Source organism: Oncorhynchus nerka, linkage group LG12 (genome assembly GCF_034236695.1).
Source record: "Oncorhynchus nerka isolate Pitt River linkage group LG12, Oner_Uvic_2.0, whole genome shotgun sequence".
NCBI classification, from domain to species: Eukaryota; Metazoa; Chordata; class Actinopteri; order Salmoniformes; family Salmonidae; genus Oncorhynchus; species Oncorhynchus nerka.
In genome coordinates this window covers 21024050-21052042 of record NC_088407.1, presented here as the reverse complement: position 1 = coordinate 21052042, position 27993 = coordinate 21024050, and the positions used below count along the sequence as shown (strand labels likewise).

Below are 27993 nucleotides of genomic sequence, written 5' to 3'. Positions count from 1 at the left end.
CTCTTTTGTCCATAGCACCATGAGGTATAGCTTGTCAACACTCATCAATCTCTTAGTACAGTTTACTATATCTGTAGAGGCGGAACTCTCAACCATTTACAATATTCCCAACTTGATACTAGAACACATCCAACAAATATAGCATTTTGCTTTCATCGTCATTGACAGTATTTTTAGCAACCACTGAGTTAGAGCTACTCTTTATTTCCTGAGTGGTGACCTGGTTAAATGCTCACCACACCACCAGTATGATCTGCTCTACAAGCTCAGGTTCTCACAGAGATGCTACTTCAGTGTAGGGTGGTCATTCACCCCCACCTCATATACAGATATATGATCTTAAATTAAACTATATGCAACCGGATTTAAACATTTAGTCCAACATGTTGCTTGATTGGTGGTTAGGATATTAGCTGGCCAAAATTAGGCGACATGAAAAGTGCAGTACTGTTAAAATCTGCATTTCCTGTGGTTAACGACAATCCTTAGCAACAAAAGAGTGACCAAATTAAGATCCTTCATCTGTAGACCTACACCATATTTGCTGGTATCCAACTTTAGTGTAATTTACTAATAAGTATTTGCACTGTTTTATCAATAAGGTACAAAACAAACTAAAAAGCTAAAACTGGACTGCAGCTTTAAAATGGCCAGAGACTTACCATGTCCTGCAATATCATTTTAGTACCATTTACTAATAAGCATTTGCACTTTATCAATAAGGAATAAAACACAAAAAAGCTAAAACATGAAACTGTCTTAATTTACATGATTGTCTTATTCCTTTTTTCCATCAAAGGTTTAGTAAATCAGGTAATTAGTGTTCATACACAAACTCACACACTCAGTACTTACAGAGTAACACACAGAGCAAGGTGGGCTCCATTCTGTCCTGCTGGAACTCTGAACTACAGTTCTTCTGACGAACCCCTCTACTTCCTATATGATGACAGACGGATTAGTTCACGCCTCTTTACCGTCACACAGAGAAATAGAGAGAAGCATTCTACAGCAATGTACAAAGACTGTGAAAAAAAAGAGTAACCGTTGCTGGTGAGTTTATTTTCTGACAAACATCTTGTGATTCGCTACATGGACTCACACTGGTTGCTTCCTCTTTAATGGATAAAAGGAGGGTGAAATGAGAATAGATACCTGAGATGAGATCAGAGCTTGTAGTTTGATATCATAATGTGCAGAAGGTTGTTTCATCTCTCCGCCCACAATGCACAGATAGATAGCTGGATAGATACTGACTATAGGCCTCCCTTCAAGCCTAGGGTGCTAACCTCAGTTGTTCCACTTAGCCCAAATAGACATCTTCACCCCCACCTCCTTCCCTCTCTCTTCACACACACACTACTGCTCAGTAATAGCATGTGTCAAAACCACAGTCAGCTAGCTAACTTATTCATTACTCAGATGGTTCTGAGGGACACATTTAGTTAAAAACTGTCTTCATAGATATGTATTTGTGTTGTTTATGAGATGTGTATCAGGATAATGTATTTTTAATGTGTGTGTGTGTCTGGTCGTTTCAGTCAACATAAAAATCTCATTGATTTATTAAGAACAGTCCCCATGCTTGTATCAGAGAATGGTGAAACGATGCTAAAATAGTTATTGCTATTGCTTCAAATCCTATTGGGAATCAATTTAAATAAATAAGACAGACCACTTTTAACAGCACATTACTCAACATGAGACTCATGTTGCCTACGGAAGGCCTACAGTGTATCGAAAAATATGACGTAATTACATATAGAGGATTGGAGGATTCTAAATTAAAACCAAAACCTTCCTGATGGGTCTCCCGGTGGAGACCGGCACGGGTATCTGTAGCAACGCATTTTGCATTGCGATGCGGTGGAGAGGGTAGTAAGTTTTAAGTTCCTCGGCGTACACATCACGGACAAACTGAATTGGTCCACCCACACAGACAGAGTGGTAAAGAAGGCGCAGCAGCGCCCCTTCAACCTCAGGAGGCTGAAGAAATTTGGCTTGTCACCAAAAGCACTCACAAACTTCTTCAGATGCACAATTGAGAGCATCCTGTCGGGCTGTATCACCGCCTGGTACGGCAACTGCTCCTCCCACAACCGTAAGGCTCTACAGAGGGTAGTGAGGTCTGCACAACATATCACCGGGGGCAAACTACCTGCCCTCCAGGACACCTACACCTCCCGATGTCACAGGAAATCCATAAAGATCATCAAGGACAACAACCACCCGAGCCACTGCCTGTTCACCCCGCTATCATCCAGAAGGTGAGGTCAGTACAGGTGCATCAAAGCAGGGACCAAGAGACTGAAAAACAGCTTCTATCTCAAGGCCATCAGACAGTTAAACAGCCACCACTAACATTGAGTGGCTCCTGCCAACATACTGACTCAACTCCAGCCAATTTAATAATGGAAATTGATAGAAATTGATGTAAAAATGTATCACTAGCCACTTCAAACAATGCTACTTAATATAATGTTTACATACCCTACAATACTCATCTCATATGTATATACTGTCCTCGATACCATCTACTGCATCTTGCCTATGCCGTTCTGTACCATCACTCATTCATATATCTTTATGTACATATTCTTTATGTACATATTCTTTACACTTGTGTGTATAAGGTAGTAGTTTTGGAACTGTTAGGTTAGATTACTCGTTGGTTATTACTGCATTGTCGGAACTAGAAGCACAAGCATTTCGCTACATTCACATTAACATCTGCTAAACATGTGTATGTGACAAATAACATTTGATTTGATTTGATTAGACAGCTGTGCCACTGGGGAGGCCCCATCCACAAAGTATGAAAATACAGAGGTGTTGGTAAAGGTATATCGTCCTGCTAACAGCCCATAACGGGCTATTATAATACTGTACATGGTGTCCAGGTCAGGATAACCAAAACATTTCTTTATTAAAGACTATCAGGAAGAATGTAGGTGCTTATTTATTTTCATCCAAAGCCATAAATGAGTGATTCACTCAGCTTTATGTAGGTGCCGCTACAATATATGACTGTGCCATCAACTTGATAATATATAACAATATTTTGGAGGTTATTTCATTTTCAAAAAAACAAAAATGAGCGATTGTAATCTAAATAAATGCCAAAATAGTATTTGTAAAGGCCAAAACATGAATTGCTGTTTTTAGAAGGTGAAAAATGCTGGGCCAATTGTGCGCAACCCTAAAGGACTCTCAATCACGGTCGGGTATGATACGTAATAATAACAATAATACTTTTTGTTGTATTATTTGTTTTGTCTTTTCTGGTGGATTAAAGTGAAATGGCAACCAATCAAATCAAATCAACGTTTATTTGTCACAGTGAAATGCTTACTTACAGGCTCTAACCAATAGTACAAAAAAAAGTTATTAGGTGAACAATAGGTAAGTAAGGAAATAAAAACAACAGTAAAATGACAGTTGAAAATAACAGTAGCGAGGCTATGTACAGAAAACGGTTAGTCAGGCTGATTGGGGTAATATGTACATGTAGATATAGTTGAAGTGACTATGCATATATGACAAACAGAGAGTAGCAGCAGCGTAAAAAGAGGGGTTGGGGGTGGCACACAATGCAAATAGTCCGGGTAGCCATTTGATTACCTGTTCAGGAGTCTTATGGCTTGGGGGTAAAAAATGTTGAGAAGCCTTCTGGTCCTAGACTTAGCACTCCGGTACCGCTTGCCATGCAGTAGTAGAGAGAACAGTCTATGACTGGGGTGGCTGGGGTCTTTGACAATTTTTAGGGCCTTCCTCTGACACCGCCTGTAGAGGTCCTGGATGGCAGGCAGCAATCACGGCCGGTTGTTATACAGCCAACCGAACTAAGAAATACATTTGACGATAGAATTCTCCCCCTACCCTCCGTCTAGGAAAGTTGCTAATAGCCATAATGACGCTGTGCAACGTGACCATGTGTGTTTGAAAGAGTATTCTCCAGTAAGCAACAATTTGTTTACCTTCATTAACTTTGTTTAAATATTTCTGTAATTCAGTGATATTTATTCCCATAGTAATTCATTATCGATACATAACCAAATAAACAATGGCATTTTGAAAGAGTATTTGTATCATTATTTTATTAACGAAAACATAAAGATGCCATTATTAGTTACATTGTTTTAGTTTGAACGTGCAGACCGGCATTAAGAACAGCGGGAACGTTTCCTTTATCAGTGCCATTATTAGTGCAATGCCCCTTAAAGTGTTGCTCTGTGCGACCCAGTGTGGCGGGGTATCCCATGGGCTAGGTCCGTCTTCTGTGCGTGGCTCTGCGGCCCATCCCATGCCGCTTGCCCTCATGCATTGAACCTTGTGCACTTTCTGTGGATAAAGCTGGAGAACTGTAAGTCAATCCCATTGTGCGCCACTTGGGAGCATTGACCAATATGACCAATATACAGTTGAAGTCGGAAGTTTACATACACTTAGGTTGGAGTCATTAAAACTTGTTTTTCAACCACTCTACTTTGTGCATGACATAAGTCATGTTTCCAACAATTGTTTACAGACAGATTATTTCACTTATAATTCACTATATCACAATTCCAGCGGGTCAGAAGTTTACATACACTAAGTTGACTGTGCCTTTAAACAGCTTGGAAAATTCCAGAAAATGATGTCATGGCTTTAGAAGTTTTTGATAGGCTAAATGACATAATTTGAATAAATTGGAGGTGTACCTGTGGATGTATTTCAAGGCCTACCTTCGAACTCAGTGCCTCTTTGCTTGACATCATGGGAAATCAAAAGAAATCAGCCAAGACCTCAGAAAATAATTGTAGACCTCCACAAGTCTGGTTCATCCTTCGGAGTAATTTTCAAATGCTTGATGGTACCACCTTCATCTGTACAAATAATAGGACGCAAGTATAAACACCATGGGACCACGCAGCCATCATACTGCTCAGGAGGGAGACGCGTTCTGTCTCCTAGAGATGAACGTACTTTGGTGCGAAAAGTGCAAATCAATCCCAAAACAACAGCAAAGGACCTTGTGAAGATGCTGGAAGAAAACAGGTACAAAAGTATCTATATCCACCGTAAAAACGAGTCCTATATCGACATAACCTGAAAGGCCGCTCAGCAAGTAAGAAGCCACTGCCCCAAAACAGCCATAAAAAAGCCAGAATACGGATTGCAACTGCACATGAAGAAATGTCTTGTGGTCTGATGAAACCTATAGAACTGTTTGTCCATAATGACCATCGTTATGTTTGGAGGAAAAGGGGAAGGTTTGCAAGCCGAAGAACACCATCCCAACTGTGAAGGACGGGGGTGGCAGCGTAATGTTGTGGAGGTGCTTTGCTGCAGGAGGGACTGGTGCGCTTCACAAAATAGATTGCAACATGAGGGAGGAAAATGATGTGGATATATTGAAGCAACATCTCAAGACATCAGTCAGGAAGTTAAAGCTTGGTCGCAAATGGATCTTCCAAAGCATACTTCCAAAGTAGTGGCAAAATGGCTTTAAGGATAACAAAGTCAAGGTATTGGAGTGGCCATCACAAAACCCTGACCTCAATCCTATCGAAGATTTGTGCGCAGAACTGAAAAAGCGTGTGTGAGCAAGGAGGCCTTACAAACCTGACTCAGTTACACCAGCTCTGTCAGGAGGAATGGGCCAAAATTCGCCCAACTCATTGTGGGAAGCTTGTGGAAGGCTACCCAAAACATTTGACCCAAGTTAAACAATTTAAAAGCAATCCTACCAAATACGAATTGAGTGTATGTAAACTTCTGACATGCTGAGAATGTGATAAAATAAATAAAAGCTGAAATAAATAATTCTCTCTACCATTATTCTGACATTTCACATTCTTAAAATAAAGTGGTGATCCTAACTGACCTAAAACAGGGCATTTTTTTACAAGGATTACGTCAGGAATTATGTCAGGAATTGACATATACCCTATTGAACAGGTAAGAGTAACTGTCTCTCCAGGGTACAGAGTGCTGTTGGGCTGGATGGTCAGAACAGGTTTCTCTGCATAGACACAATTAACACAATACCATTACCTTATACTTGTTACAGTATCATGAGACAAATAAAACACATTTGTTTTACTTTTCTACACAGAGCATACAAACACAACCGAATACTGACACGTACATCATGAATGACTCAATATAAATAGTGTATCAATCACCTATTTCAATTGAATCACCTATTTCAATTGAATCACCTATTTCAATTGAATCACCTATTTCTTTAAAATAAAATATGACTGAGAAAGGAAAAGCAGTGACAGAGACAAAGAGGATGAAACATAAAGATGGAGGTTTGATCAAATAAATGAATATCTAGCATCATCTTCACAACAGTATCCACAGTAGATTCAACAAAGACCAAGAAAGTCATTACAGTACAGACAATAATACATCGACAGTACTTTCAGTGTAGCACACAGAGCAAGGTGTTCTCCATTCTGTCCCACTGACCATCTCCGAAATACAGTTCTTCTGACAAACCGCTCTACTTCCTGTATGGTGAGTCTGATTACATCACACAGAGAAAAAGGGAGACAAGATTCTGCAGAAATGTATAAAGACTGAACAAAAGAACAGTAACTGTTATTTTCTGAGAAATGTATTTTTATGTTTGGCTACATTAGTTACATGGCCCCAACCTCTTTATTGGAGGAAAGAGGATGGAACTAGAAGAGAGATCTGAGATCAGATCTTGTGGTTTGACATCAGAATGTGCAGATGTTTGTTTCATGTTGCACTATGAACAGATAGATGGATACGGAAAGACAGACAGACAGGAAGATATACACTGAGTGTACAAAACATTAAGGACACCTGCTCTTTCCATGCCATAGACTGAACAGGTTAATCCAGGTGAAATCCACTTCAATCAGTGTAGATGAAGGGGAGAAGACAGGTTAAATAAGGATTTTTAAGCCTTGAGACAATTGAGACGTGGGTTGTGTATGTGTGCCACGCAGAGGGTGAACTGCCAAGACTAAATATTTAAGTACCTTTGAACAGGGTCTGGTAGTACGTGCCAGACACACCAGTTTGTTTCAAGAACTCTAACGCTGCTGGGTTTTAATGCTGAAAAATTCCCTTGTGAATCAAAAATGGTCAAAAACACTTTCTGTGTATACTGAGATATATATATATATATGCAGGCCTAGCTAGCTAACCTAATTTGTGCCACTGCCCACAAAGGAAATGGACATCTTCAGCCACCCCCTCCCTTCATATACACATACAGCTCTTCTCACCTCTCACTGTCACACTGCTGCTTAGGAGAATATGTCAAAACCACAGTCAGCAAGCTAAGTAACTAACTCCTCTCAGGGGTTTGGTTGTTGACTTGTTCATTAGACAGCTGAAGCTCAGTCTCAGCCGGCAGCTAGCCTCTTAACTGACATATCTATAAGCAACTATTTACCAGTTGTGCACTCGATCATTCTCTGAGGGACTGTTTTTGTTTGTTTGGGTGACACGGCAGGAGTCGATGGACGGTTAAAAAAAATGCCTTTTTTCCGGCATCTCACAAGCAGTGTCAGCAGCGTCTCTAGACTATTTTCCTACTGAGCCGAATGCGAGCTGAGGTAGTTTTTTCACGTCTCATGCCCTCGGCCTGTGCCTGAGTGTGTTACCTAACTGTGTGCGAACACTAAACTACCTACTACATAACACTCTATATTAAGTTGAGAGTTGCAATTGGAACATTGCATTCCAAAGTTAGTGTCCAGTGTTCCCTACAGTTCCTGTGGCTGTGACACAAATGTTTTTTAGTCAGAATAAGAAAGCTACAGATGCTTTAAAGATTTACAGAATAAATTAGCATGTCCTGTTTATCTCAAGTCAACTTCCTCTTTCTGTAAAAGGAGTGGACACAGCAACACTGGTCTTTCTGTGGGTGGACAAGATCTGAGGAAGGCGTTTTTGGACAAAGGTCAATATTGCATTTACAATACCCGGTCATGTTTACATTTTCAGTAGAATCTGTAGTTTTACTAGGAAAGGTGGAAAGGTGTCAAAGGATTGACTTCATGGCACATGTGACATTTATCATTTGGTTTAGGAGCTATTTGGAGGTCAACTGTGTGTGAATGTTCTTGCGTTACAGCACAAACAAGGTAGGTCTGCCAACTGTTCAAAGAAATAACCCAGGAAAGTAGTGATCAGAGTGATAGATTAAATGTAAAGGAGATATTAATATGACAAGTGAACTACAGTATACGGTATACAAAAATAACATTGCCATTCATCTCTCTGTTAAACACAAAAAGCCCCACACACACAAACAACTGACCTGGTCCAACCTTTGTTTTGTACGGTCAAAAAGGTGACAAACGTATGTGGAATAGGGACATACTCTCTGTGAGAGAGTAGGTTTAGGAGCCCTCTCTCTGTGAGAGAGTAGGTTTAGGAGCTAGGTTTAGGAGCTCTCTCTCTGTGAGAGAGTAGGTTTAGGAGCACTCTCTCTGTGAGAGAGTAGGTTTAGGAGCTCTCTCTCTGTGAGAGAGTAGGTTTAGGAGCTAGGTTTAGGAGCTCTCTCTCTGTGAGAGAGTATGTTTAGGAGCTCTCTCTCTGTGAGAGAGTATGTTTAGGAGCTCTCTCTCTGTGAGAGAGTAGGTTTAGGAGCTCTCTCTCTGTGAGAGAGTAGGTTTAGGAGCTCTCTCTCTGTGAGAGAGTAGGTTTAGGAGCACTCTCTCTGTGAGAGAGTAGGTTTAGGAGCTCTCTCTCTGTGAGAGAGTAGGTTTAGGAGCTAGGTTTAGGAGCACTCTCTCTGTGAGAGAGTAGATTTAGGAGCCCTCTCTCTGTGAGAGAGTAGGTTTAGGAGCCCTCTGTGAGAGAGTAGGTTTAGGAGCTCTCTCTCTCTGTGAGAGAGTAGGTTTAGGAGCCCTCTCTCTGTGAGAGAGTAGGTTTAGGAGCCCTCTCTCTGTGAGAGAGTAGGTTTAGGAGCTCTCTCTCTCTGTGAGAGAGTAGGTTTAGGAGCTCTCTCTCTGTGAGAGAGTAGGTGAAGCCACCATAAAGTACAAAATATCAAGTTAGTAGCCTAGATTTACAAAATATACACAGGCAACAGCCCAAAAGGAATAGCCTCTGTATCAGGCTTAACCTATCCTCTCTACATGAAGAGGGCAAGACTGAGAGAAACCAGAGAGGAAGAGTTGAAACGAGACAGATACATGTCCCAAAAATCTGTCTTCTCCATCATGTGGTGTTTTCACTGTTTTTGTATGGAGGGCAATAAGAAAAAAGAAAAATAATAATTGAACGGCTTACTTGCTGCTTGTTTGATCAAATAGAAGTTTCGTAATGATGAGGTTGTTACGAGTGTACTGATGGAAGTAGGAGGAATAAACACTATTCAGTAAGAAGATTCTAGAGCTCAACATGTCTTCTCCATGCAACACATTATAGAGATCTGTCACAGTATCTGACAACAACACATTGATGCACTGACACACATCTCTCTTTTTGTTGAGTCATGCTAGAATAACACAGTGAGAAACAGTAATATTTGTCAAATGTATTGTAGGACATGGTGATACAGTAGTAGTAGTGGTAGTGGTAGAGGTATTAGTAGTTGCATTGTTCATACACACTGGTTGATATTTTGTCATTTTAAAACCATGAAAGAGGATCAAATGACTAATACCTTATATTACTACACCTCACCACATCATTTACCTGCCTTGGACAACAGGCTGCAGAGACAGTATGTAAATATGAGAACAGTGTCACTGTCACCAGTTATATAAATCAATGAAAACAGATTTCCACAACTGTCAGTATCACCCACAAATAGTCAAATTGACAGGTGCTGTTATGAAATTAATACACACTGTAACTACAGCGAGCTAGAATCCTACCTAGAGTACACATCAGAGGCAGAGCTGTTGTGAGGTCACTCCCACAGACCAGAGACTCAATGAGGAAGACAGTATTCAATCAAAAACTATAACCAGTAACTGGTTTTTGAGGATAAGCCATGAAGATGAATTGTTCCTGGTCTTTTAGCAACCCCTTCAGAGCTGGGCCTGTAAATACCACATAGCCTTACATCACATGCATTTAGTCATGATCAAATATGTTTTTGTCACTGACATTTCATTGTGTTCGAATGTATGACAAACATATTTATTACTGGATGGGAAGAGTAAAACTGGAAATTGTACTGTACAATTATTTTATCTTTTTTTAATTTTTTTTATTTATTTATTTATTTCACCTTTATTTAACCAGGTAGGCTAGTTGAGAACAAGTTCTCATTTACAATTGCGACCTGGCCAAGATAAAGCAAAGCAGTTCGACACATACAACGACACAGAGTTACACATGGAGTAAAACAAACATACAGTCAATAATACAGTAGAAAAAAAACAAAAAAAACAAGTCTATATACAATGTGAGCAAATTAGGTGAGAAGGGAGGTAAAGGCAAAAAAGGCCATGGTGGCAAAGTAAATACAATATAGCAAGTAAAACACTGGAATGGTAGTATTGCAATGGAAGAATGTGCAAAGTAGAAATAAAAATAATGGGGTGCAAAGGAGCAAAATAAATAAATAAATTAAATACAGTTGGGAAAGAGGTAGTTGTTTGGGCTAAATTATAGGTGGGCTATGTACAGGTGCAGTAATCTGTAAGATGCTCTGACAGTTGGTGCTTAAAGCTAGTGAGGGAGATAAGTGTTTCCAATTTAAGAGATTTTTGTAGTTCGTTCCAGTCATTGGCAGCAGAGAACTGGAAGGAGAGGCGGCCAAAGAAAGAATTGGTTTTGGGGGTGACTAGAGAGATATACCTGCTGGAGCGTGTGCTACAGGTGGGAGATGCTATGGTGACCAGCGAGCTGAGATAAGGGGGGACTTTACCTAGCAGGGTCTTGTAGATGACATGGAGCCAGTGGGTTTGGCGACGAGTATGAAGCGAGGGCCAGCCAACGAGAGCGTACAGGTCGCAATGGTGGGTAGTATATGGGGCTTTGGTGACAAAACGGATAGCACTGTGATAGACTGCATCCAATTTGTTGAGTAGGGTATTGGAGGCTATTTTGTAAATGACATCGCCAAAGTCGAGGATTGGTAGGATGGTCAATTTTACAAGGGTATGTTTGGCAGCATGAGTGAAGGATGCTTTGTTGCGAAATAGGAAGCCAATTCTAGATTTAACTTTGGATTGGAGATGTTTGATATGGGTCTGGAAGGAGAGTTTACAGTCTAACCAGACACCTAAGTGTTAATTCATGACAATTAATATACTGTAGTGAATGTCCCCTATTGATCCCTTTCATGATCTCTTTGTTTTGAGGTGTTTCTCACATACTGTGAAAGTGGACACTGAGCACTGAAACATTCTATTTTGTCTAGGTGTTTTCAGAAATACTTAATAAAACAGAGGAAATGTCCATTTCAACACCTTTATTTAAAAATTAATGATGAAAATCTCTATTGGCAACTAAGCTCACGAGGCATTTGCAAGATATATTCTTTAAGATTCCCAAAATGTATGTACCAATCACAGGTTGTCCCTTGAACTCACACATTGGGAGCCCCAAAACTATTTTAGGCTGAAAGGAAGGCTGAAAGAAAGGCTGAAAGACGGTTGTATGGATGAGTTGACTATAACCGTTTACTTGTGCATTCATGCCCTCTTGTGAATGGTAAAAGTAGTCTTTAAAAAAAAGTGTATAATTCTAATATTCTGTGAAATGTATATACTAATACACTGAATTCAAATATAAACTCAACATGCAACAAGTGTTACAGTTCATGTAAATTAGTCAATGTATATGTATATTAGATATTAGTCAAATTTAATAAATTCATTAGGCCCTAATCTATGGATTTCCTATGACTGGGAATGCAGATATGCATCTGTTGGTCACAGATACCTTTTAAAAATGTAGGGGCATGGCTCAGAAAAGCAGTCAGTATCGGGTGGGACCACAATTTGCCTCATACAGCGCGGCAGTGTTGATCAGGCTGTTGATTGTGGCCTGTGGAATGTTGTCCCACTCCTCTTCAATGGCTGTGTGAAGTTGCTGGATACTGGCGGGAACTGGAACACACTGTTGTAGATGTCGTTCCAGAATATCCCAAAGAAAGCTCAATGGCTGACATGTCTGGTGATTATGCAGGCCACTGGGACGTTTTCAGCTTCCAGGAAATGTGTACAGATCCTTGAGATGTAGGGCCTTGCATTATCATGCTGAAACATGAGGTGAAGGGGGCGGATTAATGGCATACAATGGGTCTCAAGATCTCAAATTGCCAATAAAAATGAAATTGTGTTAGTTGTCCATAGCTTATGCCTGCCCCTTCCATAACGGTTAGAGTGTTGGGCCAGTAACCGAAAGGCTGCTGGATTAAATCTCCATGCTGACAAGGTAAAAACCTGTCATTACGCCCCGGAACAAGGCAGTTAACCCACGGTTCCTAGGCTTTCATTGTAAATTAGAATTTGTTCTTAACTGACTTGCCTAGTTAAATAAATGTATGTAAAAAACAATAATTAATATACAATTAAAAACACTGCCACCATGGGGCACTCTGTTCACAACGTTGACAAAAGCAAACCGCTCACAAACAGGATGCCCATACCCAATACAGTTTTAACCGTTAGGTGAGCATTGCCCTCTGAAGTCCGTTACAACACCAAAGAGCAGTCAGTTCAAGACCCTGGTGAAGACGACGAGCAAACAGATAAGTTTCCCTGAGACAGCTTCTGACACATTTTTTGGTGGAAACCCAGAGTTTCATCAGGTGTCCGGGTGGCTTGTCTCAGACCATCCCACAGGTGAAGAAGCCGGATGTGGAAGTCCTGGGCTGACGTGGTTACACGTAGTTGTGAAGACGGTTCTCTGAAACAACGTTGGAGGTGGCTTATGGTGGAAAAATAAACATTATCTAGCAACAACTCAGGTGGACATTCCTGCAGTCAGCATGGCAATTACACGCTCCCTCAAAACTTGAGACATCTATGGCATTGTTGTCACGTTCCGACCATAGTTCTGTTATTTTATCCTTTGTTTTAGTATGGTCAGGGTGTGAGTTGGGGTGGGCAGTCTGTTTGTTTTTCTATGTTGGTTTTTGTGTTCGGCCTAGTATGGTTCTCAATCAGAGGCAGGTGTCGTTAGTTGTCTCTGATTGAGAATCATACTTTAGGTAGCCTAGGTTTCACTTTTGGTTTGTGGGTGTTTGTTTCCGTGTGACTGTTTGGGCCACACGGTACTGTTTCGGTTTTGTAAATTCCCATTGTCATTTATTGTTTAGTGTTCTGAGTTTTAATTCAACTTCATCATGAACACTTACCACGCTGCGCTTTGGTCCTGACCTCCTTCCACCTACAACGACACTCGTTACAGAAACACTCACTTCTCCGCCTCTCTATTCGCCCCCGGCTCTGCTTTGGAGCGGTGATATTCCCCTGACTGTGACTGTGCCCAGGGTCCTTTGCCGTCCAGAATCTCCTCCCAAGTCCAGTTCTCCAAATATCGCTGCCTCTCCTGCTGCTGCCCGTTACCACGCTGCCTGGTCCTCTGGTGGTGGGTGTTTCTCTTCCGTGTCTGTGTTTGTCGTCACACGGAACTGTTTTGTTCATTTCACGTTTATTGTTTTGTATTTCGTAGTGTTCAGTTTGTTTTAAAATAAACATTATGGACACTTACCACGCTGCGTTTTGGTCCTCCGATCCTTCTCGCTTATCCTCCTCAGAAGAGGAGGACGAGATCCCTTACAATAGTGTTGTGTGACAAAACAGCACAGTTTAGAGTGGTATTTTACTGTCCCCAGCACAAGCACCACCTGTGTAATGATCATGCTGTCAGGTATACGGATTATATTGGCAAAGGAGAAATGTTCACTAACAGGGATGTAAACACATTTTCCCAAAACATTTTTGAGAAAAAGCTTTTTGTGTGTGTGAAACATTTCAGCTCATGAAACGTGGGACCAACACTTTACATGTTGTGTTTTATATTCTTGTTCAGTATATACACTATATGGCCAAAAGTATGATAACACTTGCTCGTCAACCATCTAATTCCAAAATCAAGGGCATTAATTTGGAGTTGGTCCCCCTTTTGCTACTATAATAGCCTCCACTTTAATGGGATATCTTTCCACTAGATGTTGGAAAATTGCTGTGGGGAATTGCTTCCATTCAGCCACAAGAGCATTAGTGAGGTAGGACAATGATGTTGGGCGATTAGGTCTGGCTCGCAGTCGGCGTTCCAAATCATTCCAAAGGTGTTCAATGAGGTTGAGGTCAGGGCTCTGTGCAGGCCAGTTAAGTTCCTCCACAACAATCTCGACAAACCACTTCGGTACAGACCTCACTTTGTGCACGGGCGCATTGTCATGCTGAAACAGGAAAGGGCCTTCCCCAAACTATTGCCACAAAGTTGAAGCACAGATTTGTATAGAGTGTCATTGTATCCTGTAGCGTTAAGATTTCCTTTCACAGGAACTGAGGGGCCTAGCCCGAACCATGAAAAACAGCCCCACACCATTATTCCTTCCCCACCAAACTTTACAGTTTCACTATGATGCATAGGGACAGGTAGTGTTCTCCTTCATCCGCAAAACCCAGATTCGTCCGTCTGACTCCCAGATGGTGAAGCGTGATTCATCACTCCAGAGAACACATTTCCAATGTTCCAGAGTCCAATTGTGGCGAGCTTCACACCACTGCAGCTGATGCTTGGCATTGCGCATGGTGATCTTAGGCTTGTGTGCGACTGCTCATCCATAGAAACCCATTTCATGAAGTTCCCGACTAGCAGTTCTTGTGCTGACTTTGCTTTTGTGAGCTCGTGTGGCCTACCAGTTCGCGGCCGAGCAGTTGTTGCTCCTAGACGTTTCCACTTCCCAATAACAGCACTTGCAGTTGACCAGGGCAGAAATTTTAAAGAACGGACTTGTTGAAAAGGTGGCATCCAATAACGGTTCTACGGTGAAAGTGACAGTTCATCAGTACCGGCCATTCTACTGCCAATGTTTGTCTTTGGAGATCGCATTACTGTGCTCGAATTTATACACCCGTCAGCAAGGGGTGTGGCTGTAATAGCAGAATCCACTTGTGTGTCCACATACTTTTGGCTGTGTAGTGTAGTATTCTATCATCTGAGTGACAGAAGTAATAAACCAAAGACAATACATGCCAATAGATTTACAACACAACAACTCAATACACTACACTTGCTGTAGCTACAGATAATAATCATAACACCATATCATTGTTTCAAAACCTGTTGCAGTTATACACAGTTAAACCAATATTAAATCAAATATATTTGTTGAGATATATATATATATATATATATATATAAATCCTTTATGTGTGTGTATCTGTGGGTGTGCTTGTGTGTCTGTGCGCGCATGTGTGAATAATCTATATTGCAAGGTATTTCCTGCTCCTCCTCTGATGATGTGTCCCTCCATCTCCCTCAAGGACCTGTAACATATCACCACACAAAGTTATTTATCCCTCCATCTCCCTCATGGACCTGTAACATATCACCACACAAAGTTATTTATCCCTCCATCTCCCTCCAGGACCTGTAACATATCACCACACAAAGTTATTTATCCCTCCATCTCCCTCAAGGACCTGTAACATATCACCACACAAAGTTATGTATCCCTCCATCTCCCTCAAGGACCTGTAACATATCACCACACAAAGTTAATTATCCCTCCATCTCCCTCAAGGACCTGTAACATATCACCACACAAAGTTATTTATCCCTCCATCTCCCTCAAGGACCTGTAACATATCACCACACAAAGTTATTTATCCCTCCATCTCCCTCAAGGACCTGTAACATATCACCACACAAAGTTATTTATCCCTCCATCTCCCTCAAGGACCTGTAACATATCACCACACAAAGTTATTTATCCCTCCATCTCCCTCAAGGACCTGCATGATGTAAAAAAATCCCCTAAAAATAAAACTGAGATATATTTCAAATAGATTCATTAGAATATGATTTCAGAACATTAGTTCCATATTTATATCAATAACAAATGGCTCTTATTCTTACCGGGGCATGACCGTGGCTTCAATTGAGAATAGACTGAATCTGCCTCGGGTGGGGTTGCTGTTTTTGTAGGAGGATAAACATCAGCATAATATAATAGTTATATCCAGAATCATGAACAAAATAATACCCAGACTAATATACAGAATAACATCCATTTATTCAATATGGGGTCAAAGAGATATGAGGTTCTGATAAGGGGAATATGGAGGGAGGGATGTCCAGTCTTACCTCTCTTCTTCTTGGTTTTGACCTTCTTTTGGAGATCAACCTCAACATAGGTCACATCAACAGGTCCTGCTGCTCCTGACAATGGACATTTCCAGTCAACAAATGGATGGAATTTGCTTAATGCATATTCTGCTTCCCAATTGGCCGGCCTCTATCTTCAGACAATTGAGTAGCAAAATAATATTTGCTTTGAGAGTGCAAATCCAAACGTATGTTAACATCAACACTAGAATCTAACATTCGTCACATGGATGATAAAAATGTAACATGTGATCAGAAACATTTCTCACCAGTTTGTCAGGACATACTTAGATATACTCTAATATGAGAGATATAGTTTAGTTTCATACACTATAATAGATTTGCTGATTTAGTCTTACCGGGGACTGTGTATGGCTTCACTAGAGAATAGATTGAATCCGTCTCTGGTGGGGTTGGTGTTTCTGTAGGAGGATAAACATCAGAATAGTACACAGTAAAATACAGAAATATATCTAGAATAATGAACAGAATAATAAACAGTTATATACAGAATAACATCCAGAAAAATATCCAGGTGTATACAGAATAATATACAGCTATTCAACACAGGGTCAAAGAGGTGTGAGGATTTAACCTTGTATTACAGTGTAGAGAAACTTGCAAAACTTTCCGGATGGTTGTACGAGGTTAGTGAGGATTATGATGGTTGGAATATGGAAGGAGAGATGTCCAGTCTTACCTCTTTTCTTATATTCAGAATAATATATACATTTATCCACTATGGGGTCAAATAGATGAGAGGTTCTGATAAGGGGAATATGGAGGGAGGGATGTTCAGTCTTACCTCTCTTCTTCTTGGCTTTGGCCTTTCTTTGGAGGTCAACCTCAGCATAGGTCACATCAACAGATCCAGCTCCTGCTGACAGTGGACATTTACAGTCAACAACCTAAGAAATTAGCTAATCGCATATTCTGCCTCTTTGTCCCAAACATCACAATACCATCATATCTCAGAGAGAGGTAATGTAGGTGTAGAGCATAGTAGTGAATTTGAGAGATTCCAGTCCAGCCTTCATCTACAAATTAAATCGTATGTCACATGCGCCGAATAAAAGTGTAGACCTTACCGTGAAATGCTTACTTACAAGCTCTTAACCCACAATAAAGTTAAAGAAAGAGTTAAAACAATATTTACTAAATAAACTGAAGTAAAACATGTACTAAAAAGTAACGTAATGAAATAACAATAACGAGGCTATATACAGGGGGTACCGAGTCAATGTGCGGGGGTACAGGTTAGTTGAGATAATTTGTACATGTAGGTAAAGTGACTATGTATAGATAATAAATAGAGAGTAGCAGCAGTGTAAAAATAAAGGTCTGGGTGGACTTTTGATTAATTGTGCAGTAGTCTTATGGCTAGGGGTAGAAGCTGTTAAAGGATGTAGACTTGGCTCTCCTGTACTGCTTACTGTGCGGTAGCAGAGAGAACAGTCAATGAATTGGGTGACTGGAGTCTTTGACAATTTTTTGGGCCTTCCTCTGACACAGTCTATTAAATAGGTCCTGGATGGCAAGAAGCTCGGCCCCAGTGATGTACTGGGCTGTACGCACTACCCTCTGTAGCGCCTTACTGTCAGATGCCGAGCAATTGCCATACCAGGCAGTGATGCAACCGGTCAGGATGCTCTCGATGGTCCAGCTGTGTAACTTTGAGGATCGGGGGACCCATGCCAAATCTTTTCAGTCTCCTGAGGGGGAAAATGTGTTGTCGTGCCCTCTTCACGACTGTCTTGGTGTGTTTGGACCACGATAGTTTGTTGGTGATGTGGACCAAGGAACTTGAACTCTCAACCAGCTCCACTCCAGCCATGTCAATGTGAATGGGGATGTGTTCAGCCCTCCTTTTCCTGTAGTCCGCAATCATCTCCTTCATCTTGCTCAAGTTGAGGGAGAGTTTGTTGTCCTGGCACCACCCTCTGCAACTGGATGTTGGACTTCCTGATGGACCGCCCCCTCCAACACCATAATTAAGTTTGCTGATGACACAAGTGATATGCCTGACCACCGACAATGATGAGACAGCTTATAGGGAGTAGGTCTATTCTCTCATTGAGGTCGGTGATCAGGCATACCACTTGTGTTGTCAGAAAACTTAATGATGGTGTAGGAGTTATGCTTGAGCACACACTCTTGGGTGAATGTTAGAGGAAATTATAGTTTAGATGATCAATTATGTATACATTAATGATTAGAACCATTTATTCTAATACTATTATGTTATGATTTGAAAAGTATGAGTTTTTAGTTGAGCTGTTACTGAAAATGTAAGCAGAAATGAATTAATTGTCTGTGTCTCCTGGGAAAGTTTAAGAAGGAGGGATAAGATTGAAAAACTAACAGATAAGAATGTTTTGGTTGGATTCCATTAGTGGAGAGAAGTATATCCTTTAGACAGGTTGGAATGTAGTTTATGAGGGGAGTGAAACTATCTCCAGGACTGAATACTAAGCCATTGTAAGGCTGGGAGAGGGTGTGAAACTGATGACGTCATTTTATGTATTCTTTCTTTAAAATGTAATGTTCTTTGTATTTTGGGTCAGTACTCATCAAGAATAAATGCTGAACTTGTTTTTAAGACTGGTCTCTTGCTAATTCATGCAAATGATAAACTTACAACTTATTATGAATTAGAAATGAGTGTGAATTGAATTGGTTTTGGCAACAAAACATAAAGGGATTTAGAATTCCTCTATCAGTGAACAGGGAGTACAGGAGGGGACAAAGCACACAACCCTGAGGGGCCCTCGTTTTGAGGATCAGTGTGGCAGATGGGTTGTTGCCTACCATTACCACCTGAGGGCGGTCCATCAGGAAGTCCAGGATTCAGTTGCAGAGGGAGGTGTTTAGTCCCCGGGGTCCTTAGCATAGTGAGGAGCTTTGTTGGCACTATGGTGTTGAATGCTGAGCTGTAATCAATGAAAGCATTCTCACAAACGTGTTCCTTTTGTCCAGGTGGGAAAGAGCATCTGTGGATCTGGGAAACTTGCGGCTGGGTTTCCCATTGTAGTCCATAATAGTTTGCAAGCCCTGCCACATCCAATGAGCGTCAGAGCCGGTGTAGTAGGATTCAATCTCAGTCCTGTATTGATGCTTTGCCTGTTTGATGGTTAGTCTGAGCGCATAGCGGGATTTCTTTTAAGCGTCCGGATTAGTATCCCAGTCTTTGAAAGCGGCAGCTCTAGCTTTTAGCTCGGTGCAGATGTTGCCTGTAATCCATGGCTTCTGGATGGGATATGTACGTAGGGTGGCTGTGGAGGCGACGTCGATGCACTTATTGATGAAGCCGGTGACTCAGGTGGTATACTCCTCAATGCCATTGGATGAATCCCGGAACATATTCCAGTCTGTGCTAGCAAAACAGTCCTCTAGAGTAGCATCCGCGTCATCTGACCAGTTAAGTCATTGAGCGAATCACTGGTACTTCTTGCATTAGTTTAATCTGGAGAATAGAATTATGGTCAGATTTGCCAAATGGAGGGCGAAGGAGAGCTTTGTATGTGTCTCTGTGTGTGGCGTAAAGGTGATCTAGACTTCATAGATATAGGACATCACTCACCAGCTGTTATTCACAAAGCCACACACTCCCCCACCCTTGTCTTTACAGAGGTAGCAGTTTTGTCCTGCCGATGCACGAAAACCCAGCCAACTGTAAATGATCCGTGTCGTCATTCTGCCACTACTCGGTGAAACATAAGATGATACAGTTTTTATTGTCCTGTAAGTAGGATAGTATGGAATGGAGTATGTCCTTCGCATCGGACTCATTAAAGAAAAAAATCGTCATCCAGTTCAAGGTGAATAATCACTTTTCTGATATCCAGAAGTTATTTTCGGTCATAAGAGACGGTAGCAGCAACATTATGTTCACAATAAGTAACAAACAATGCGAAAAAAAACACAAAATAGCACAGTTGGTTAGGAGCCTGTTAACCTGTTGCGACGAGCCATCCCAGATCCAGGATCGTGAATACAGCCTCAAGCTCATTACCATAACGCAACGTTAACTATTCATGAAAATCGCAAATGAAATGAAATCAATATGCTAGCTCTCAAGCTTAGCCTTTTGTTAACAACACTGTCATCTCAGATTTTCAAAATATGCTTCTCAACCATAGCAAAACAAGCATTTGTGTAACAGTATTGATAGCTAGCGTAGCATTTAGCGTAGCATTTAGCGTTAGCATTCAGCAGGCAACATTTTCACAAAAACCAGAAAAGTATTCAAATAAAATCATTTACCATTGAAGAACTTCGGATATTTTCAATGAGGAGACTCTCAGTTAGATAGCAAATGTTCAGTTTTTACAAAAATATTATTTGTTTAGGACAAATCGCTCCGTTTTCTGCGTCACGTTTAGCTACGAAAAAAACCTGTATCCAGGATTGTGTAAATCTATCCGCAAGCTCATTAGCATAACGCAACATTAACTATTCATGAAAATCGCAAATGAAATAAATCTATTTGCTCTCAAGCTTAGCCTTTTGTTAACAACACTGTCATCTCAGTTAGATAGCAAATGTTCCGTTTTTACAAAAATGTTATTTGTGTTGACAAATCGCTCCGTTTTCTTCATCACGTTTGGGTAAGAAAAAAAATAAAAATTAAGTAATTAAAACGCAAACTTTTTTCCAAATTAACTCCATAATATCGACAGAAACATGGCAAATCGATGTTTAGAATCAATCCTCAAGGTGTTTTTCACATATCTATCGACGATAAATCCATCGTGGCAGTTGACTTTCTCTTCTGAAGAAATGGAACGGCACATGGACCTAAAGATTACGCAATAATTTCGACACAGGACACCGGGCGGACACCTGGTAAATGTAGTCTCTTATGGTCAATCTTCCAATGATATGCCTACAAATACGTCACAATGCTGCAGACACCTTGGAGAAACGACACAAAGGGCAGGCTCATTCCTGGCGCATTCACAGCCATATAAGGAGACATTGGAACACAGCACCTTCAGAATCTGGGGCATTTCCTGTATGAAACTTCATCTTGGTTTCGCCTGTAGCATTAGTTCTGGAGCACTCACAGACAATATCTTTGCAGTTTTGGAAACGTCAGAGTTTTTCCAAAGCTGTCAATTAAATGCATAGTCGAGCATCTTTTCGTGACAAAATATCTTGTTTAAAACGGGAACGTTTTTTATCCAAAAATTAAAAGAGCGCCCCCTATCTCGAAGTTAAACTGCAACCATTCCCTTAATCCCCTTTTTCCCTGAACTTCCGCAATACGGATTGAATCGAGTCCTTAGTCTTACCGAGGGCTGTGCATGGCTTTACTTTAGAATAGACTGAATCTGCCTCAGGTGGCGTTGCTGTTTTTATAGGGAGTGATAATAAAATATCAGAAAACATTTAAAATATACAAAACATTATACCGTGGCATTGTTGAATACTCATTTCTGATTGGCTTGAAGGGCATTCTAGAGCATGCATGATTTTGATGTATAAACTGGGTGGTTCAACCCCTGAATGCTGATTGTCTGACAGCCGTAGTATATCAGACCGTATACCACGGATATGAAAAAACATTGCTCTAATTACATTGGTAACCAGTTTATAATAGCAATAAGGCACCTCTGGGGTTTGTGATATATGGCCAATATACATCGGCTAAGGGCTGTGTCCAGGCACTCCACATTGCGCCATGCTTAAGAACAACAGCCCTTAGCCCTCGGTTTATTGGCCATATACCACACCTCCTCGGACCTTATTGCTTAAATAATGCACTGCAATATTCAATGGCTATGAAGTTAATTCTTACATGTCCGATGTTGAAGCTACTGTTGAAAAGTCGAATTGATAACATCATTGGCATTGTTGAATTTGATTTTCATAAGCTAGGAGGATGGTTAATTAGCTAAGCTAGCAAGTCTCTGGTTAGCAAGGCAACTACTGTAGCTATCTAGTAACTTGCTAGCTAGCTACTTCATTGGATCTTGAATACATTTCTACCGATAAATGAACACATTTTTACTGTGTTAAATTATAGCCGTGGGACAAGCGAGATAATCAACTCAGGGTTCTATGCGTGCTCTGGAAAAAAATGCAACTCTGTGGAAGGTTGGTGAATTTGTTTTCCAGCAACCTTATACGGAGATGCATTATTTATAAAGTACAACCTTTCACACCATGCATCATTTTCCAAAGAATGCATAGGCCCTCGTTGGTTATCCCTTAGAAATATAGCTATTCAACAATATTTACCTCTCTTCTTCTTGGCTTTGACCTTGTTTTTGAGGTCCACCTCAGCATAGGTGACATCAGGTCCAGCTGCTGCTGACAATGGACATTTTCAGTCAACAAATTAAATTTGTTTATTGCATATTCTGCCGCTTCATCTGAAACTACTACAAAATTGCACATTTTGATTTGAATGACTGCCAACTTGCAGACTGGGTCTTACCCGTCGCTTTCCCTGTTTTCACCACAGAGTAGACTGGATCTTTAGCTGGATCAGCTAGTTTTTCTGAAGAGGAGGAACAAGAGCAGAACATTTGTCAATTAGTTTAGTTAGTTTTTATATATATATATTCACACACAGTACATGTAATTTTTATACTACAGCTGGGGTGATAAACCAAATATGATCGACACCAACCACTTATCGTGGGAATTTTGCTGATATTGTTTATTACGATAAGTAGCTTATACTAGTGAAATGTGAAGTTTAAAATGAAATAGCTTTGCTAATATGTGTGATTGTTAATTGGACAATAGATGGCTACAACCATTGAACTAGTCATATTAGTTAACCTCTTGGGTAGGTGGCAGTATTTTGACGTCCGGATGAAAAGTGTGCCCAAAGTAAACAGCCTGTTACTCAGGCCCAGAAGCTAGGATATGCATATAATTGGTAAATTTGGATAAAAAAACTAACGTTTCTGAAACTGTTCGGATATGGCAGGCGAAACTCAGAGGACAAACCATCCCCCCCAAAATAATTTCAGCCTACAACTATTTTCAATGACTATCACTTTAATTATAAGGCCAAGTCCTCCCAGATTGCAGTTCCTATGGCTTCCACTAGATGTCAACAGTCTTTAGTTTCAGGCTGGTTTTTGGAAAAATTACCCAGGAATTGTAGTTTTTCTAGATGGCTGCCATTTTGGCTGTAGGGTTTCCAAGTGCGTGGAAGAGAGCGCGTTCTTTGGTATTTTTCTCCGGTAAAGACAATAACGATTCTCCTTCTTAAATTGTATCGTTTATTTACGTATTAGGGTACCTAAGGTTTGATTATAAACGTTGTTTGACTTGTTTGGAAAGTTTATTAGTAACGTTTGGGATTCATTTTGTATGCATTTTGATGGATGGAAACTGGTGGATTATTGACTGAAGCGAGCCAGATAAACTGAGTTTTTATGGATATAAAAAAGACCATTATCGAACAAAAGGACCATTTGTGATGTAACTGGTACATCAAAGGTAAGGCATTTTCTATATCACTATTTCAGACTTTGTCACACCTGTCTGGTTGAAATATGTTTTTCATGTGTTTGTATGCCGGGCGCGGTCTTCAGATAATCACATGGTTTGCTTTCACCGTAAAGCCTTTTTTGAAATCTGATACCGTGGCTGGTTTAACAAGAAGTTAAGCTTTATTTTGATGGATTACACTTGTGATTTTATGAAAGTTAAATATTTATAATACTGTAGTTTGAATTTCGCGCTCTGCAATTTCACCGGATTTTGGCCAGGTGGGACGATAGCGTCCCACCTGCCCAGAAGAAGGTAAATGAACTCAGTACATTTATCATAAGACGGATTTTTTGTCCACATCGCCTGGTTCTTTTTTGTACATAATTTTAACTCTTCTTGGACACACTGCACATTTTTTTAAATAAATGTATGTCACAGTTGAGTCACCTTTCTTTTTGTTGTCCAACTTTTTCAGTTGAATCTGCACGTAAGTCACATGACTTGGTCCAGCAGCAGAAGCACCAGTAACATCTGAGACATAATACACAAACACCTCCACTTTGTCATACATGTCATATTAAATTAAGAGCAGCAGACTACTACACATTCATACTGAAAACATTACATTACACTACCATTATCATTGTTGTCTGAGGAATTGATCGTATCGTAGATGTTAGCATCACCTGTTGGTCAAAGAAGAGAGAGACAGGTTAGTTAGGTTGGTTGCCTTGGGACATGTTATCAGGCTTGGGGTCAGTTCCATTTAAATTCCAGTCAATTCAGGAAGAATAATGCATTTGGTTTACTTTCTGAATTTACCAGAATTTAAATTTTGACCCCAAAAGCTGGATGTTATAAAAAGTACATGTTTATGAGTCAGTGTATGAGGTTACATAGAGAGGAGTGGTAGAGGTTTGGGATGAGATACTGACCATGCTGCTGATGTGTATACCCAGATCCTTGGTCCTGTTGGGGGTCCTGGTTGGTGCTCTGGGGCTGAGGGGGCCTACAGGGAGAGAGATACTCAGCATAAGAAGACAGAGAAGATGTTATACTGTATGTATCAATATAGTTGAGAGACAGGTGTACTCACCAGAATATTCTGTTGAAACAGGAACCTGTAATGTAACACATTGTGTTATGTACTGAGCTTTCTTCACCTATTTCTATTTAGACATTTTTGTTCGAAACGTAATAATACATTTTCCATTAAATGAGACATAGTAAAAGTCTCACCTTTGCTGTTTTGATATCTCACCAGCAGGACCAGGAGAATGACCAGTAGGACACCAGCAACAAGCAGACCCACAACCACTCCTACTAGGACTGATGTAGAGGATCCAGGAGATACGACTGGAAAGACTGGAGAGGGAACAGCACAACACCATCAGACTGAGGTAGAACATACATACAGGAATCAAACTACTAAATGAGACTGGCGAGAGAACAGGACAGACTCAGAGAGGTTATATGTGTTTACAGTATAGAGCATGAAAAGAAAGCAGGCTGGCCGGTCTTTTGACAATTTAGTTAAAAGATCATATTTTCTAGGTCTGTAAATCGCAAACTATATAAAAACGGGATCCCAACCATGAGAAGTTAACGGGATCGATATGACAACAGCCAGTGAAAGTGCAGGACGCCAAATTCAAAACAATAGAAATCTCATAATTAAAATTCCTCAGACATACAAGTATTTTACACCATTTTAAAGATAAATTTGTTGTTAATCCCACATTGTCCGATTTCAAAAAGGCTTTATGACGAAAGCACAACATATCATTATGCACTTATTCACAGAAAAACAGCCATTTTTCCAGCCAAAGAGGAGTAAGAAATAATCAGAAATAGAGGTAAAATGAATCACTAACCTTTGATGATCTTCATCAGATGACACTCATAGGACTTCATGTTACACAATACATGTATGTTTCGTTCGATAAAGTCCATATTTATTTTTAAAAAATCTCAGTTTACATTGGCGCGTTGTTCAGTAATGTTTTGCCTCCAAAACATCCAGTGATTTTGCAGAGAGCCACATCAATTTACAGAAATACTTATAATAAACATTGATAAAAGATACAATTATTACACATGGAACTTTAGAAAAACCTCTCCTTAATGCAACCGCTGTGTCAGATTTCACGGAAAAAGCACACCATGCTATAATCTGAGGACAGCGCTCAGAGCCCAAACAAGCCATGAAGATATCCACCATGTTGTGGAGTCAGATGTCAGAATAGCATTATAAATATTCACTTACCTTTGATGATCTTCATCAGAATTTACTCCCAGGAATCCCAGTTCCACAATAAATGTTTGATTTGTTCCATAAAGTTCATCATTTATGTGCAAATACCTCCTTTTTGTTTGCGCATTCAGTACACAATCCAAACTCATGACGAGCGGGCAAGTCCACGCGAAAGTTCGGACGAAAAGTCATATTACAGTTTGTAGAAACATGGCAAACGAAGTATAGAATCAATCTTTAGGATGTTTTTAACATAAATCTTCAATGATGTTCCAACCGGAGAATTCCTTTGTCTTCAGAACGGCAATGGAACGCAAGCCAACTCTCTCACGTGAACGTGCGTGGTCAGCTCATGGCACTCTGCCAGACCCATGACTCAAAGAGCCCTCATTCCCCCCTGTATCACAGTAGAAGCATCAAACAAGGTTCTAAAGACTGTTGACATCTAATGGAAGCCTTAGGAAGTGCAATATGACCAATATCCCACTGTATATTCGATAGGCTATGAGTTGAAAAACTACAAACCTCCTGGTTGGATTTTTTCTCAGGTTTTTGCCTGCCGTATGAGTTATGTTATACTCACAGACATCATTCAAACAGTATTAGAAACTTCAGTGTTTTCTATCGAAACCCACTAATAGTATGCATATATTAGCAGCTGGGCCTGAGTAACAGGCAGTTTACTCTGGGCACCTTATTCATCCAAGCTACTCAATACTGCCCCCAGCCATAACAAGTTAGTATTGTGGAATAACTACGTAAGAAGTTTTAACATGAACACTTAAATCACGTTTTTAACACAGATAATGAAAAGGTAACTTAGTTGTGATACTACACATTTTCTCACCTCTCACTGTCACCCAGCTCTCTGGTGATTCTCCTTCACCAGATTTACACTTATAGAATCCTTCATCTGACTTGGATACTGCAGGGATGGTCATCTCTCCTGTGGTCTCATTCTTGATGAGTGTTCCATCTTTGTAGAAATCAGTCTTGGGGTTAGGATTTTTTCCCTGATGTCTAAATGTACAGGTCAGATTCACAGAGTCTCCTTCAGTCACAGGATGGACAGGACTCTCCAGGATCACATCACCATCTGTGTAACATAATATAAATAATACTGTAAATCTGGAGTCATCACTCACAATACATCAACCATCTTATGAGCTTGTATTTTATGATATGCAATCATTCAGTTAAAGAATGTAATGACCTGGCTAGATCATAAATTAACAAATGTCCAGACAGAGGATTCAGTTGACGAATTCCCAGTTTATTAACCCAACTCAACACAGGCTACTGTTTGAATGTAGCCCACGCCAAATAAATCAAGGATCACAGTATAACATAACAGTGACCATCTCTTGTTAAGGCAAAACTTAAGAGAGAGAACAATGGCTAAGCATGGCCTTCCACACCCATGCCAAACCCTCCCGCTACCCCACAAACCACAAGGATGCCCGGCACTGGAACATTCCAGGCTCACCCGTGGTTGGCAGATAGCAGGTTGACTGACATGTAGGACCCCGCAAATACTGGGTACTGGTAAGTTCAACAAACAAACAGCATAACTTATATCACACAGCTGTCTGTGCGGGTCGCTACAATATGTAAAAATGTTATTGAGTGTTGTACTATAGACATACCATTTACTGTGATGTTGACAGCATTACTGTACTCTCCTGATCCAGACTCACACCAGAACACTCCACTGTATCCTGTGTATGTGTAGCTGATGGTACATGTAGACCCTGTTATTGATCCCCAGTTAGAGAAACACCCCGACTTCACTCTTCTCTCTGTGTATCTCATCAGTGTCCATCCAGTAGAGTTCCCCTTCTCCTCACAGCTCAGTGAGAGAGACGTTGATGTAAAGTGTTGAGTTGTGTTGGGATTTACTGTAAGAGACACTGAAGGCTGCAGATCTGTAACAAAGAGAGACAGAGTCAAACCTATAGTTATATAGACACATGAGGGTGACTTAAAGATGATTTAATACAGTT

General features: G+C 40.4%; 2 protein-coding genes and 1 long non-coding RNA gene across 23 annotated transcripts in view; 1 reads left to right on the top strand and 2 right to left on the bottom strand.

Annotated features, from left to right (window-relative positions):
• LOC115118802 (Fc receptor-like protein 5) overlaps positions 1-1248 on the bottom strand; it is an 83011-nt gene extending 81763 nt beyond the window's left edge. For 3 of the 7 annotated variants that reach the window (XM_065025376.1, XM_065025378.1, XM_065025379.1), the window contains exons 1-2: positions 1156-1248; positions 856-939 (exon numbers count right to left, since the gene is read on the bottom strand). In XM_065025376.1, the coding sequence (XP_064881448.1) occupies positions 856-886 (31 nt within the window). In that variant the 5' untranslated portion in view covers positions 887-939; positions 1156-1248. The remainder of the gene's footprint in view (positions 1-855; positions 940-1155) is intronic. The other 4 variants (XM_065025380.1, XM_065025383.1, XM_065025377.1 and 1 more) reach the window with 2 other exon arrangements.
• The window catches only part of LOC135574291 (uncharacterized), a 237640-nt gene extending 212556 nt beyond the window's left edge, over positions 1-25084 (top strand). The window contains exon 3 of the long non-coding RNA XR_010465285.1: positions 25004-25084. This is a non-coding gene — a long non-coding RNA (uncharacterized LOC135574291). The remainder of the gene's footprint in view (positions 1-25003) is intronic.
• LOC115137934 (basement membrane-specific heparan sulfate proteoglycan core protein-like) overlaps positions 1-27993 on the bottom strand; it is an 83076-nt gene that overhangs the window by 31519 nt on the left and 23564 nt on the right. For 2 of the 15 annotated variants that reach the window (XM_065025361.1, XM_065025372.1), the window contains 16 exons: positions 27637-27915; positions 26838-27086; positions 24976-25101; positions 24833-24857; positions 24672-24745; positions 24372-24422; positions 24184-24294; positions 22724-22786; positions 22525-22596; positions 17087-17161; positions 16641-16703; positions 16261-16335; positions 16033-16089; positions 13654-15440; positions 13361-13551; positions 11390-12194 (listed from right to left, as the gene is read on the bottom strand). In XM_065025361.1, coding sequence (XP_064881433.1) covers positions 15433-15440; positions 16033-16089; positions 16261-16335; positions 16641-16703; positions 17087-17161; positions 22525-22596; positions 22724-22786; positions 24184-24294; positions 24372-24422; positions 24672-24745; positions 24833-24857; positions 24976-25101; positions 26838-27086; positions 27637-27915 — 1328 coding nt within the window. In that variant the 3' untranslated portion in view covers positions 11390-12194; positions 13361-13551; positions 13654-15432. Of the gene's footprint in view, positions 1-11389; positions 12195-12586; positions 12847-13297; positions 13574-13653; positions 15441-16032; positions 16090-16260; positions 16336-16640; positions 16704-17086; positions 17162-22524; positions 22597-22723; positions 22787-24183; positions 24295-24371; positions 24423-24671; positions 24746-24832; positions 24858-24975; positions 25102-26837; positions 27087-27636; positions 27916-27993 lie in introns of those variants that run through there. The other 13 variants (XM_065025363.1, XM_065025364.1, XM_065025365.1 and 10 more) reach the window with 13 other exon arrangements.